The sequence below is a fragment of the Dasypus novemcinctus genome, chromosome 14 (assembly GCF_030445035.2).
Source record: "Dasypus novemcinctus isolate mDasNov1 chromosome 14, mDasNov1.1.hap2, whole genome shotgun sequence".
In the NCBI taxonomy this organism is placed as follows: Eukaryota; Metazoa; Chordata; class Mammalia; order Cingulata; family Dasypodidae; genus Dasypus; species Dasypus novemcinctus.
In genome coordinates this window covers 48066046-48080756 of record NC_080686.1, presented here as the reverse complement: position 1 = coordinate 48080756, position 14711 = coordinate 48066046, and the positions used below count along the sequence as shown (strand labels likewise).

Sequence of the window (14711 nt, the reverse complement as noted above, 5' to 3'; positions counted from 1 at the left end):
ATTCTTTGTTGAAAGAATAAATGAATAAACTTTCAAAATAAAGCAGGTTCAAGGACAGCCCTAAAATAATATAATTACACATCTTCCAATATGCTTTCTTAGAGGTAGAAATTGGTCAAAGTACAGCTCGTGTGCTGAAATTGTATAAAACTCACAGATTACGTCCTCTGCCATGGTAAGGGGTGCACCATGTATATGAATGCCTTCATCACGGCTGTGAACTTAAAAAAAAACAAGAAAGAAAGATGAAAACATCAGCACTAGTGTTTCCTTTCATTATTATTGAACGCAATTTAGTTAAAATTTCAGATTTATATTAACTGCATAGACAAATGAGCTTATGTTCATAAGGCTAATAATAGGTCCCTTTTCTTCCAGTGCTGAAAAGCAGTTCTTTCTCTGAGAGCTAAAGCTCTAGACTCCATCAGTTCCATTTTCAATGGGGCAGTACAACAGACTACAGTTCAGAGCACACAGTGATGGAGCAAAATATCCTGGAGAGGTAATATTACTTAGAAGGTGTGAGGAATTACTCTGTGAGTGCTCTTAGAAGCAGCCCACCTTGCCACTTAAGACTCCATCATAATGACTCCAAAGGAATGAGCATTCTGGTCCCTATAAGGAAAACCCTGGCTCCATTAAAATCAAACTCAGGCATACCATGTGTGGCAAGAGAGGGGAAATTCTCTTGAAGAGAGAGACAGCTGAAACTTGGAGCTGAACTCCTGAGCCCAAGAATCATCTTTCCCTGGAGGATACTTCAAAAATGGTCATCCCCACAACAGACTAGCCACAAGCGGTGCTGCTCTCCTTTAAATCTATGCCCTCGATTGGAACGCACTATGGTTCCCTAATTTAGGCATTCAAGCCTGGACACACCTGTGGCAGAAGTGTGGCCAGGTTGAACTTCAATACAAGTCTACTAAAGGGTCAAGTTTAACAATAAGAATGGTGACAGACAACAGCACATAACCAGGTAATGGACTGGGACACCCTGGGTGCAGGCCACTACCTTCTAGCTTCTTGATCTGCCCTAACACGGAAATTATTGATTTATTTCAAGACATTATTGTCTGTATAATAGACATAGAAAAATCTGGAACGTGTATATCAAACTGTTAGCAGAGAGACTGGAGAGTAAAAGGGGACAACTTTGCTTTTCCCTTTATATGTATGAAAATATGATATGTACATACAGATTTGCTTTTTTGTTTTTACTTTTATAAAATGAATTTTGTAATACTTATAGTTTTGCGACTTACTTTTTTTCACTTACCAATTCATCATGATCATTTTTTCAAGTCAGTAGATTTAGCTCCACTTCATTCTTTTAATGACCGCATAGTGTTTCAGTTGGATGAATGTATCAGAATTTATTTAACTGGACTTCTATTGGTGGACAATTATAATGTCTTCTGCTATTTGATCAATTGTTTTTGCTTTTATCAAAAAATACTGCAATGAGGGAGTGAATGTGGCTTAAGTGGTTGAGCACTTGCTTACCACATATAAAGTCCAAGGTTTAGTTACTTCAAAAAAAAAAACTGCAATGAATGCATCTGTACATACATCTTATGCAAAAATCCAAGTAGTTATATAGGGCAAATTTTTACAAGAGAGTTTGCTAGGTTATAGAGTATGTGCATTTTTTATTTTAATAGAGGATTTGGAAACTCTATACAATATGACTTCCTTTATATTACCTTGTAAAGTTTGGCTAATGAATTTCAGTGCTTCAGAAATCGATTAAATGTTGTTTTTCCATTTCTCCCACATGATGTTCAAGGTAGATTAAAATCAAATGGGCTGGGAGTCTAAATTAGTGTCATCTTTTTAGAGGTATACTCGGTAGTATCTAAGAAATTGAATTTAGTGATCCTTTCTTCTAATTTGAGAAAAAGCCGTGAATGTGAAGCTGAATTGGGAACGCAGTTGCAACAAATAGAAACCAGGAGCAGGGACCTGTCAGAAAATAACTGCCTTTCATGAAGCCAGAAACCAGGGAGAAGTTTGAAATGCGGATTCTGAGGGCTACCGACAGATCTCAGCGGTAGAGGATGACCTCACACAGACTAAAGCAATTAATTAAAAATCAACTGCAGAAGTATATCCAAGAGCTGGAAAAGCAAATGGCTTGGAAAGAGAAAAACGCGCTCCAGTCATGTCCCTGGAAGACTTCGAGCAGTGCTCGAATCTAGCCATTGAAAGAAATGCCTTCCTGGAGGGTGCACTTGACAAGAATGAGAATCTACTGCAATCCCTTCAGCAACTGAAACGTGAGGCCAGAGGTTTGCAGCAGGAAGTGGCCCTGCGACAGGAGCAGGAGAAACCCAGGACCCCAAGCCCAACTAGTTGACGCTGAAAGGACAGACACACAGCCGTGCAGGCCACTGGCCCCCTGCCATCCACTCCCACAGCTCCCGGACGACCCAGCTCGAGTTTAAACGCACCAGGCACGTGCCGACGTGCCCGGGTGATTCCTACGGTGGAACCCCTCCGCCATCCCCACAGCCCAAATATCTGCTGTCAACATCGTGGGTGACCTGCTGCTGAAAGGAGGGGCCTTGCTGAAGCTGCCTCGAAGGCTGACGCTTTGATAATTATTGGTGTTTTGATGAAGGTGAGTTAGAGAGAGCTAATAATTCTGCTAACACTATTTCTTAACCATCGGATCTCAAAAAAATTGCCATTCTACTAATGGGCTGTAGGTGAAAACAGTTCCCTAAAACTTTGCTTTGCTTTCTCTCTACTTCTCCCTATGAAGAGAACTAAGTTTCTGGTGGGGTTGAAATGAAGAATGTTCAGAGGGGAAACAAATTCCTGCTCTTCCAAATAGCCTTTTAATAAAGGGATTTTTTCCCACTTTATATAAGAATCATTGCTTTTTTAAAAACTTTTTATTTTGAAATACTTCAGACTTACAGGACAGTTATAAAAATAATACAGACCCACATACAGCAAAGTCTCTAAGCCTCCCAAATACCAGATCCACCAAATTTAACATTTTGCTTCATTTACTATAACACTCCATCTATCTATCCATCAATCTATCAATCTATCTATCTTTCTATCCATCTGTCTGTCTGCCTGCCTATCAAACCATTTTCTGAACCCTTTAGTGTAGGTTGTATACATCATGCTCCTTGGACACGATGTACATTTTCTAAGAACAAGGATATTCACTTATGTATCCATCTCAAGTGCAGGTATCAAGTTCAATAAATTTAACATTACTATAAACCTTACAGTCTATATTCCAGTTTCTTCATTTGTCATTTTGAGATTTCTCTCCTCCTTAATAGAATCTGCCCAGGATCACACATTGCATTTGTCATTATCTATTTAGTTGCTCTTTCTTTCTTTTTTCTTCTTTAATTGTAGAAGGATACATACACTTAAACTTTCCCATCTCAACCACATCTACACACACCATTCAGTGGGGTTAATCATAATCACCATGTTGCAGTACCCTCATCATCTTCCGTTACTAAAACTTTCCCATGTCCCCAAGCAGAAAGTCTACACCCATTTTGCATTAAAACCCCATTCTCCCTGCCCCCTTGTCCTGGCAACCTGTACTTTAATTTCTGTCTCAATTATCTTGCTTATTCTCAGATATTTTCTTTGTAGCTACCATGAGGCTTAAATTTAATATCTGTATCTATAACCATCTCTTTTGCTTTGGTACCAACTTAATTTCAATAGTTTACACAAAATCTGTTCCTATATCCCTCTGTCCTCCTACCTTTACATAGTTATTTTCGCAAATTACATGTTTATACATCATGACTCCAAAACGACTTATTTTTCATTACATTTTATGCATCTGCCTTTTAGAGCCTATAGGAAGTAAAAAATGAAATTACAAACCAAAACTACAATAGTACTTGCATTTACATTTACTCTGCTTTTCATCTTACCAAAGATCTTTGTTTCTTCACATGGCTTCATCCTATTGCTCATTGTCCTTTCCTTTCAACTCTCTTTAGCATCGCTTGTAAGGCCTGTCAGCTTTTGTTCATCTGGGAATGTCTTCATCTCTGCCCTCCTTTTTTTAACAAATCAATTTTATTGATACATATTAATAAAGCATAAATCCATCCAAAGAGTGAAATCAATGGTATTTGGTGTGATCACATATTTGAGCATTCATCACACCAATTATTTGCAGGCACTTTGATTATTCCAATAATAACAGTAAATTAAAAAAACAAACAGAACTCATCACCTCTCAATCTCTCTGTGCCTCCCTGCCATAATAGCTGCTATTCTTTTTCCTTCTTTCTGATATATTTGTATTTAGATTTTGTAAAAGCGGTCTTATATATGCAATACCTCCCCATATTCGTGTTTAACATGAGGTTTTACTATCTTGTATAGTCCCATGTTACAGTTTTTAGCTTTCCTTCTAAAAATACACACGACTTTCAAGCATTGTCATACCCATATAATAGCACTGATAGTTACAAACATCATGATATACTTTAACCATTTCTGTTCAATTCCAAAGATTTACAAGCAAAGTTTTTACTAATTCAGCTTTCCATTCTCTACCCTCCTTCTATTTTCTGTTGATTTATTTTCTAATCATTAACTACATGAGATTACACAATATATTTAGTTCATAATACTACAGTCATACAGTATTTGTCCTTTTGTGTCTGACTTGCTTCACTCAACATAACGTCCTCCAAGATCATTCATGTTTTCATATGCTTCATGACTTCATTTCGTCTTACCACTGCATAATATTGCATCATATGTATACACCACAATTTGTTTATCCGTTCATGAGTTGCTGGACACCTGGGTTGTTTCCAACTTTAGGCAATCATGAATAACATCGTTGTGCAGGTGTCTGTTCATCTGCTTTCAGTTCTTCTGGATATATTCAACTCCCTTAGGAGCTGCCAAGCAGTCCTCCACAGTGGCTGTACCATTCTACATTCCCAACAACAGTGAATAAGCATTCCTATCTCTCCACATCTGATTTTTTAATAGCAACCAGTCTAATAGGTACGAAATGATTTCTCATTGTAATTTTGATTTGCATTTCCCTAATTGCTAGTGATGTTGAATATTTTTCATGTGTTTCGTTGCCATTTGCATTTCTTCTTTGGAAAATTCTCTTTTCAAGTCTTTTGCCCATTTTTTCTGTCTTTATTTATTTTTTTAATGTTACATTCAAAAAATATGAGGTCCCCATATACCCCCCACCCCCCTCACCCCACTGCTCCCCCCATAACAACAACCTCCTCCATCATCATGAGACATTCATTGCACATGGTGAATATATCTCTGAGCACTGCCTCATGGTCAGTGGTCCACACCATAGCCCACACTCTCCCACAGTCCACCCAGTGGGCCATGGGAGGACATAGAATGTCCAGTAACTGTCCCTGTAGCACCACCCAGGAAACTCCAGCCTGAAAATGCCCCCACATCACACCTCTTCCTCCCATTCCCTACCCCCAGCAGCCACCATGGCCACTTTCTCCACAACAATGCCACATTTTCTTCGATTACTAATCATAATAGTTCATGAATAGAATATCAGTAAGTCCACTCTTTTTTTTTTTTAAGATTTATTTATTTATTTAATTGCCTCCCCCTCCCCCAGTTGTCTGTTCTCTGTGTCTGTTTGCTGCGTCTTGTTTCTTTGTCCGCTTCTGTTGTCATCAGCGCACGGGAAGTGTGGGTGGCGCCATTCCTGGGCAGCCTGCACTTTCTTTCGCGCTGGGCGGTTCTCCTTACGGGGCGCACTCCTTGCGTGTGGGGCTCCCCTATGCGGGGGACACCCCTGCGTGGCACGGCACTCCTTGCGCGCATCAGCACTGCGCATGGGCCAGCTCCACACGGGTCAAGGAGGCCCAGGGTTTGAACCGCGGACCTCCCATGTGGTAGATGGACGCCCTAACCACTGGACCAAGTCCGTTTCCCAGTAAGTCCACTCTAATCCATACTCTATTCCTCCATCCTGTGGACCATAGAATGGTTGTGTCCACTCCACATCTATATCAAGAGGGGCCTTAGATTCCACATGGATGCTGGATGCAATTCTCCTGCTTTCAGTTGTAGGCACTCTTGGCTCCCTGGTGTGGTAGTTGACCTTCTTCACCTCCATGTTAGCTGAGTGGGGTAAGTTCAATAGACCAGAGTGTAGGAGTTGCAAGTCTGTTGAGGCTCAGGGCCTGGCTATCACATGGTCAGTCCAGAGATTTAGGTCCCCTGGGTATACACTAAACCCAACTACAGATCTGGTAAAAGTAACAGGAGAGGCTTGTGGACAAAGATCACATCTGAGTCCAGCTCCATCACACAGAAACACAAACTCCAAAGTAGGACCAACTGACATGGCACTGAACTCCATCTGCCATGACCATAGAACCTGTGGGTCTCTGTAGCCCTCAGAAGAACCAATACCTGGGGTTGTATATACTTTATCTGTCTCTGGGACTCTGCTTAGGTGTGTATAAGGGCAACCCCTCTGATAACCTCCTGGCTCTTTTTGGAAAGTCATAGCCATATAAACTCCTTTGTCTTTTCCATTTCCCCCTTTTATTCAGGTCAAAAAGCATTTTTAACTCCTAGCATTATATGTAGACTGAGATATTCTGCTGCTCCGAGTTGACCCTTTTATTCAAGGTCATTTTCTAGTTACATCATCAGCTGGTGCTTGGCAGTAATCCCTCGGCACCAGGGAGGCTCATTCCCGGGAGTCATGTCCCACACTGGGAGAAGGGCAAAACATTTACATGCTGCATTTGGCTTCAAGACTGCTTTTGCCTATTTTTTGATCAGGTAGTTTGTCTTTTTATTGTTGAGCTGTATGATCTCTTTGTATTTCATGGGTGTTAAACACTTATCTGATATGTGATTTCCAAATATTTTCTCATTGAATTGCCTGCCTTTTTCCCCTTTTGACAAAGTCCTTTGAGGTGCAAAAGTGTTGAGTTTTGAGATGGTCCCATTTATCTATTTTTTCTTTTGTTGCTCATGCTGTGTGTGTAAGGTTTAAGAAACTTAAAGATGTTTTCCTACATTTTCTTATTGGAGTTTTATGGTTGTTGCTTTTATATTTATTTATTTTTATTTTTTTATTTTTTGCTTTTATATTTAGGTCCTAGATCCATTTTGAGTTAATTTTTGTATAAGGCAAAAGATAGGGGTCTTCTTTCTCTATTTTGGATATGGATATCCAGTTCTCCCAGCATCCTTTATTGAATAGACTGTTCTGGTCCAGCTGGATGGGCTTGACTGCTTTGTCAAAAATCACTTCACTGAAGATGTGGTCTATTTCTGAGTTCTTGATTCAGTTCCATTGGTCAATGTGTCTATCATTATGCCAGTACCATGCTGTTTTTACCACTGTAACTAGATAATATGGTTTAAAGTCAGGAAAGTGAGAATCCTCCAACTTCATTCTTCTTTTTCAATATCGTTTTTGGCTATTCAGGGCCCTTTACCTTTCCAGATAAATTTGATAATTGGTTTTTCCACTTCTGCAAAAAAAAAAAAAAAAAAAAAAAGGGCTCTTGGGATTTCTTTGGGGATTGCATTGAATCTGTAAATCAGTTTAGATAGAATTGACATCTTAACGAATTTTAGTCTTCCAATCCATGAACACGGAATGTCCTTCTATTTATTTAAGTTTTCTTCAGTTTCTTTTAACAATGTTTTGTATTTTTCTGAATACAGGTCCTTTATGTCCTTGGTTAAGTTTATTCCTAAATATTTGATTGTTTTCATTGCTATTATAAATGGAATTTTTTTTTCTGATTGCACATCAGTAGAGTACAGAAATGCTATTGATTTTTGCATATTAATGTTGTATCCTGTCACTTTGCTGAACTTGTCTATTAGTTCTAGTAACTTTGTTGTGGACTTTTCAGGAGATTCTAGATATAGGATCCTATCATCAGTGAATAGTGAAGGTTTTTCTTCTTCCTTTCCTATTTGAGTCCCTTTTATTTCTTTATCTAGCCGAATTGCTCTAACTCGATCCTTTACCACAATAATGATGAACAATGATGACAGTGGGCATCCTTGTCTTGATCCTGAACTCAGTAGGAAAGCTTTCTACTTGCTAGCTGTAGGGTTTTTTGGTTTTTTTTTAAGATTTATTTTTATTTATTTCTCCCCTTCCCCCCCGCCACCAGTTGTCTGCACTCTGTGTCCATTCACTATGTGTTCTTCTGTGTTCATTTGTATTCTTGTCAGTGGCACTGAGAAACTGCATCTCTTTTTTGTTGCATCATCTTGGTGCATTAGCTCTCCGTGTGTGTGGCACCACTCCTGGGCAGGCTGCACTTTTAGGGCAGCTCTCCTTGCAGGGTGCACTCCTTGTGTGTGGGGCTCCCCTATGCAGGGAACACCACTGTGCAGCACAGCACTCCTTGCACGTGACAGCACTACACGTGGGCCAGCTCACCACATGGGCCAGGAGACCCTGGGTTTGAACCCTGGACCTCCCATGTGGTAGGTGGGCGCTCTATCAGTTGAGCCAAATCGACTTCCATGTAGGTTTTTCATATATGCACTTTACCATATTGAGAAAGCTTCCCTCTATTCTTATCTTTTGGAGGGTTTATCAAGAAAGAGTTCTGTATTTTGACAAATGCCTTTTCTGCATCAATTGAGAGGATCATGTGATTTTTCTTCTTCAATTTATCAATGTGGTTTATTACACTAATTAATTTTCTTGTGTTGAACCACCCTTGCATACCTGGGATAAAAGTCACTTGATGGTGGTATATAATTCTTTTCATGTTTTTTTGGATTCTGTTTGCAAGTATTTTGTTGAAGATTTTTGCATCTATATTCATTACAGATATTGGTCTGTAATTTTCTCCCTCTTTTTTTAGTATCTTTGTCTCATTTTGGTTTTAGAGTGATGTTGGCATCGTAGAATGAGTTTGGTAGTGTTTCTTTCCTATTCAATTTTTTGCAAGAGCTGAGCAAGATTGATATTGGATCATCTTTGAATGATTGGTAGAAATAAATTTCATTTATTTCTTCTCTGTTCTTTATTTTTTGATAACTTCTTCCTCAAATATTCTATCTCCCTCTTTTCTATTCACTTCTCCTTCTGGGACATGGATAATGCCAATGTTTGTGTGTTTTGCATTGTCATTCAATTCCCTCTGACTCTGTTCCATTTTATCCATTCTCTTCTCTTTCTGTTCTCTTGTCTTTTCCAGTTCAGGTGTTCTGTCTTTGAAATCACTAATTCTTTCTTCAAGCAATTCAAATCTGCTCTTATGTGCCTCTAATTTTTTTTTTTTTTAGTTACCATGAGCCAGGGGTTAAACCCAAGACCTCATATTGATAAGACAGCACTCAACCACTCAGCCACATTGGTTTCCCTGAGTTAGGTGTGTATGTTTGTTTGTTTTGCTCTTGTTTTTGTTTGTTTGTTTGTTTTTTCACTAGGCCCCAGAAACTGAACCCAAGACCTCCCATGTGGCAGGTAAGCGTTCAACTGCTTGAACCACATCCCACTCCCCTTAATGTAAAAAATACATCATGTCTTTCATTCCCATAAAGTCTGTTTCTTTTCTTTGCAGGCTTTCAAGTTGTTCTTTTTGCTCAGCCTGTGTCTTCTTAATATCATTTATTTCTTTACTCATATTTTCTTTAAATTCTTTAAAGTGATTTGGGAAATGTGATAAACACTAATTACCCTAAATCCTATATCTCTTCAGGTTAGTTATTTTGGCTTATCATTTTTGCTCATGTTTAGGCATTGGAATATGTTACAGAATTTACTCTGATGGCTTATTTCTCTCTTGCCTATTTTTTTTTCCACAGCTCTTCTTTGATATTTGGTTCAACTTATTCTAAGTCTTTAAAATTGCCTGACCTAAGTTATCAAAATCAGGCCAGTGACTCACTAGTGGGACACAAATTTTCTCCCAGGGTTAGGATACAGAGAGAACAGACACTATTTTTGGTCCATGCAATTTCCAGACCGGCCAGCAGATGGCATCCATCAGCACACCTTTCTACAGAGATGTTTCATTCTGGACTTTCTTGCTGAATCTCCAGAGCAGAGATTCAAAGTGGGCTATGCTGGCTGAATTCACTGAAATAAAGCACCCTTACTCCCCCTCCCTTTTCTCTTGAAACTGCTGACAGGGAGGAAGATGTCTGTTCCCCTCTGAGTTGGCTGCAGTGAGCCAGGGTTTTACCCCAGCTTAATATCCTGGGGCTGGGGGAGGGAAACCCTTCCAGACTGCCACAGGGGCTTGGTAACTCATGTTTGTCATTTCGGCTTCTTTGGCTCTCTGTCTCTCACCCTACTAGGAGTTATATAGCCCTATCCTGGTCTACAGAACCCCCAAAGCAGGTCCTTCAGACAGCTTTTGTCTCTTTATCCATTGTGGGAAGATGACATCACACTAACAGGCTGTGTTAGTGTGATGTCATCTTCCTACAATCTTCTGCCTTCATTTTTGAAAGACAGTTTCACCAGATACAGAATTCTTGGTTGACGGTCTTTTGCTTTCAGCACTTTAATGTCCTTCTACCACCTTCTTGCCCCTATGGTTTCATTGAGAAATTGGCACCTAATCTTACTAAGACTCCCTTTCATGTGACATGTTGCTCCTCTTTTGTGACTTTCAGAATTCTCTCTTTGGTTTTTAATGGTTCAATTATAATATACTGTGGTATGGATCTATTTGGGTTTATCCTGTTTGGAGTTTGTTGAACGTTATGGGTGTGTATATTCATATCTTTCATTAAATTTGGAAAGTTAACAGCTTTTATTTCTTTGAATAATCTCTCTGCCCCTTTCTCTCCTCTCAGAATTCCATAATCTGTATATTGTCACCTTTGGTGGTATCCCAGAGGTTCCTTAGGTTCTGTTCACTTTTCTTCATTCTTCTGCTCTTCAGACTGGATGATTTTAGTTGTCTTATTGTCAAGTTCATTGATTATTTCTTCTGCTTACTCCAATCTGCTGTTGAACCCCTCTAGGGAATTTTTAATTTATTTACTGTGGTCTTCAGTTCTGTTTTTATTCCTTTTCTTAATTTCCATCTCCCTACTAATATTCTCTTTCTTTCTATCTATCATTTTCCTGATTTCCTTTTGTTCATTCTCCATATTTTTCTTTTGCTCTTCAAGCATATTTAGGACCACTTTTTTAAAGTCTTTGTCTGGTATGTCCCAGGTCTTCCACAGTGATGTATTCTAATGCTTTGATTTTCTTCTTTGCCTGGGCCATCAATTCCTCTTTCTTTATATGTTTTGTAATCCTTTGTTGAAACCTGGAAGATTTGTATTTTAACATGTTGTCACTGGAATTTAGACTCTTAAGGCATGTTAAGCTTATATATAGTTAATGTTATGTCAGAGCTTCCATTAAATGCCAGGAGCTAGCAACAACAGGAAGGAAGGAAGGAAGGAAGGAAGGAAGGAAGGGAGGGAGGGAGGGAGGGAGGGAAGGAAGGAAGGAAGGAAGGAAGGAAGGAAGGAAGGAAGGAAGGAAAGAAATACCTTTCTCAATCCTTGCAGATTGACCTGTGCAAGTGCTCTCCTTCAGGGCGTATTCACACAAAGAGTTTAGAGAAGCTCCAAGCCAGCATAGGGGCCCCCATATTCTTCCTGTCCGTATGTCTTGTCTTGGGCATGTACAGTCGCCCTGTGAATTCCTCTATTTACACAGATATGAATGCCCCCTCTTCCTTAGGAAACAGTTTCCTCATAATCACAGGCATGGCTCTGTATATCCTGCAGCTGGCAATCCCTTGCTCTAGGGAGCCAACTGACTTCTTTTCCACAGTGTTCTACAGGAGAGCTCTGTGAGTTGCCTTCTATACACAAGACAAGTTCTGGGACCACGAGTCTCTTAGGCCACTGCCAGACAGACTGAGCCAAATATACATATTCTCAGTATTTGCATTAGGGTTGCACTACTCCCTCCAGAACCAGGACCATGGATTTGCAGTAGGAGCTGCCCAGCTCAGCTCCAAGCCAGGGAGGAATGAGATGGTGTTAGCCAGGGCACCAAGAACTTACTGCTTTTAAGTAGACTTTTTCTTGAGTCAAAGCTCAACCTGTTACTGCAGTACTTTAACTGTTTACTGAAAGCATTGAGAAAGACAGTTCTAGCTGGATGTCCAAAGCTTCTGTGGAGGGACAGAGTTCTGAAGCTTCTCACTCCACATCCTCATCAAGGAAGGCTTGGTTCAATTGATTTTCTAAAAGCAGGTATTACTCAAATGCCAGGAAAGTCCCTGAAAACTTTTGAGAAAAAATTATTAAATTGGGAATGCTTGGAGAGCTAAGGAACTTTTGGACTTATAAAAATTTTAGCTAACCTTTATTGATCATTTATATTATACTACACACTGTGCTAATTGTAACTAATAAAATAGATCACAGTAAGAGGTTTGTTTTTTTTTTTGCTATATCCCTGGATTTTGACTTGTATGTCTTTGAGCATCTTGCCCACATTAAATCAAAAACCAAGCTTTTGTTTGCCATTTTATCTGTTGTTACATGTTATGAACAACTTACAAAATACAAGAGTCCACGAAAACATGCACCTAAATTATCAGTCGAAATCTAGCAAAATTCCCTCTCCTAAGGCAAAGAGAAAATACCTTACCTAACCTTACCTTACCTGACTGGTTTTAAATTGGAAAACAAGTAAAATTTTAGCTATAGAGTGTTGATTTGTAACCATCTTTATTTTATACAATTTATTTTTTTATGGTCAAGTTGGTCAAGCCAACTCAAAGTTGAAGAAAATAGTTGATGTCTGAAATGCAGTTAAAGCCAATGTAAATAGACTAAATAAGTTAGTTTACATCAAAGAACAAGAATCCACAGAACTACACAATGTATTTAATTATATAAGTAGAAACTAGGAAGGCTGGAGAGAAAGCTACCAATCTGAAAATGAAGGCACTCTTTATATATTGTCTGTTTCAGGAAAGGTAACTGTTTGGTTTGTTTTTCACAGTTGTTTACAGATTTCAGCAGGATGAGGCCTATAGAAAAAATAAGTTACTTGGCTGTTCAAACTTGCTTTAAAAACTGTATCAAACTAAACTGTGATTTTTAAAAACATTTCTTGAAGAGAGATGTCTATATTTCTTTAGCTGTTAAAAATGCAGGAGTTTAGGGTGTTCTTTTGAGATATTATTAGTATGCAATGATTGATAACCATGATTTTCATCTGTTAGTTCAAGCAACAGATGCATTTTCTGATATATTCAACTTTAACTACACTGTTTTAGCAGTAAATGTTTAAATCGTAAGTCAGAGATTTGTGTTTTATTTCACAATGTGGAGGACTGTCACATTTTCATTAAAATAAATCTTGTTTATCCTGATTTTAGAAAAGATTAAACTTTAAATAGCTATGTTCTAAAGTAAGAAAGACTGAAGAAACTAACACTCAGCTCAAGAATATAAAAATATAACAAAAAAATAAAAGGAAATAATGATAAGAGAAGAAATTAGTAAAATTAGGAAGAAAATGATGAAATGTAGAAGGAAAAAAATTTATAAGTAAAATGAGAAGTTGATTCCTTGAAAGGACCAAAAAAAAAAAAGCATGTTCTTGCCAAGACTGATAAAGGTAAAAAAGAAAATGCAGAAAGCAAAGGTACATATATTTTAAAAGTATTAGAAATAAGAAATGGAGGATTACTTAAGAGATGAAAGAAAATTTTTAAAGAGAAAATTATGTATAAAATTATAAAATTATATAATTTTATATGAATTATAGTTCATTTTTAAAATTATGTAATCTTAAATTTTAGATAAAATATGTGGTTTTCTAGAAAACTATGAAGTAGTTTTCTGACTCAAAAGAGTTAGAAAACTGAGACAATGAGAGAGGGTAGTGGATGTAGCTTAATGTTTGAGTGCCAGCCTACTACATATAAGGTCCTGGGTTCAATCCCCAGTGCTGCCTAAAAAAAATAAAAATAAAAATGGAAGAGGGAGCATTGTGGCTCAAGCAGTTGAGCACCTGCTTCCCACATGGGAGGTCCCAGTTCAGTTCCTGGTATCTCCTAAAAGGAAGACAAACAAACGATGAGTGTACAGCAAGCAGACTTTGAGCAAAAACAGCAAGCAAAAACAACAAGCAGGCAACAAACAAAAAAAAACAAGGAGACGATGAGCAAAAAAAAAAGGGAAGAGATACTAAAAAATTTATCTATTAAAATAAGACCTTATGCACAGACCATTTTGTGGGAAAGTTTTACTCAACATTTCAGAAACAAGTATACCATTGATAAACTACCCAGATGAGGGAACAGACAGAAAACCTCCCAACAATTCAATGAAACAGAATACAAAAACTGGAAAAACAATGCCACAGAAAAGGAAGCCATAGCCCAATTTTTCTTCAGAATATAGCTGAAATAAATCTTATAACTAATTATTGCAAATTAAGTTGAATAATGTATTAAAAGAACAATGCTTCTGAAGTAGTAGAATTTATATCAGCAAGGCAAGAATGGTTCAATATTAGAAAACCTCCTCATAGTGGCAACAATTAAAAACCACAGTAGGGGGGGTACTGGGTTCCTGGCCAGTGGTGCTCTGTCGTGGTCCCTAGGGGAGCAGCGACAGTCTCCCAGGTACAGTGGTGGGGACCGGGAGGGAGTGAGGGTTCAACAGTGAGCCCCTGATACTAATGACTATGCTTGTGAGCTGATAAACCCAAAATAATAACAAGGCCTAGA

General features: G+C 38.4%; 1 protein-coding gene across 1 annotated transcript in view; it reads left to right on the top strand.

Annotated features, from left to right (window-relative positions):
- Nucleotides 1–14711, top strand: part of LOC101413052 (carbonic anhydrase 1) — a gene marked incomplete at its 5' end in the record, with an annotated part of 28582 nt that overhangs the window by 1169 nt on the left and 12702 nt on the right. Inside the window, 3 exon segments of the mRNA XM_058276242.2 lie at nt 379–502; nt 2557–2624; nt 12730–12791. Coding sequence (XP_058132225.1) covers nt 379–502; nt 2557–2624; nt 12730–12791 — 254 coding nt within the window.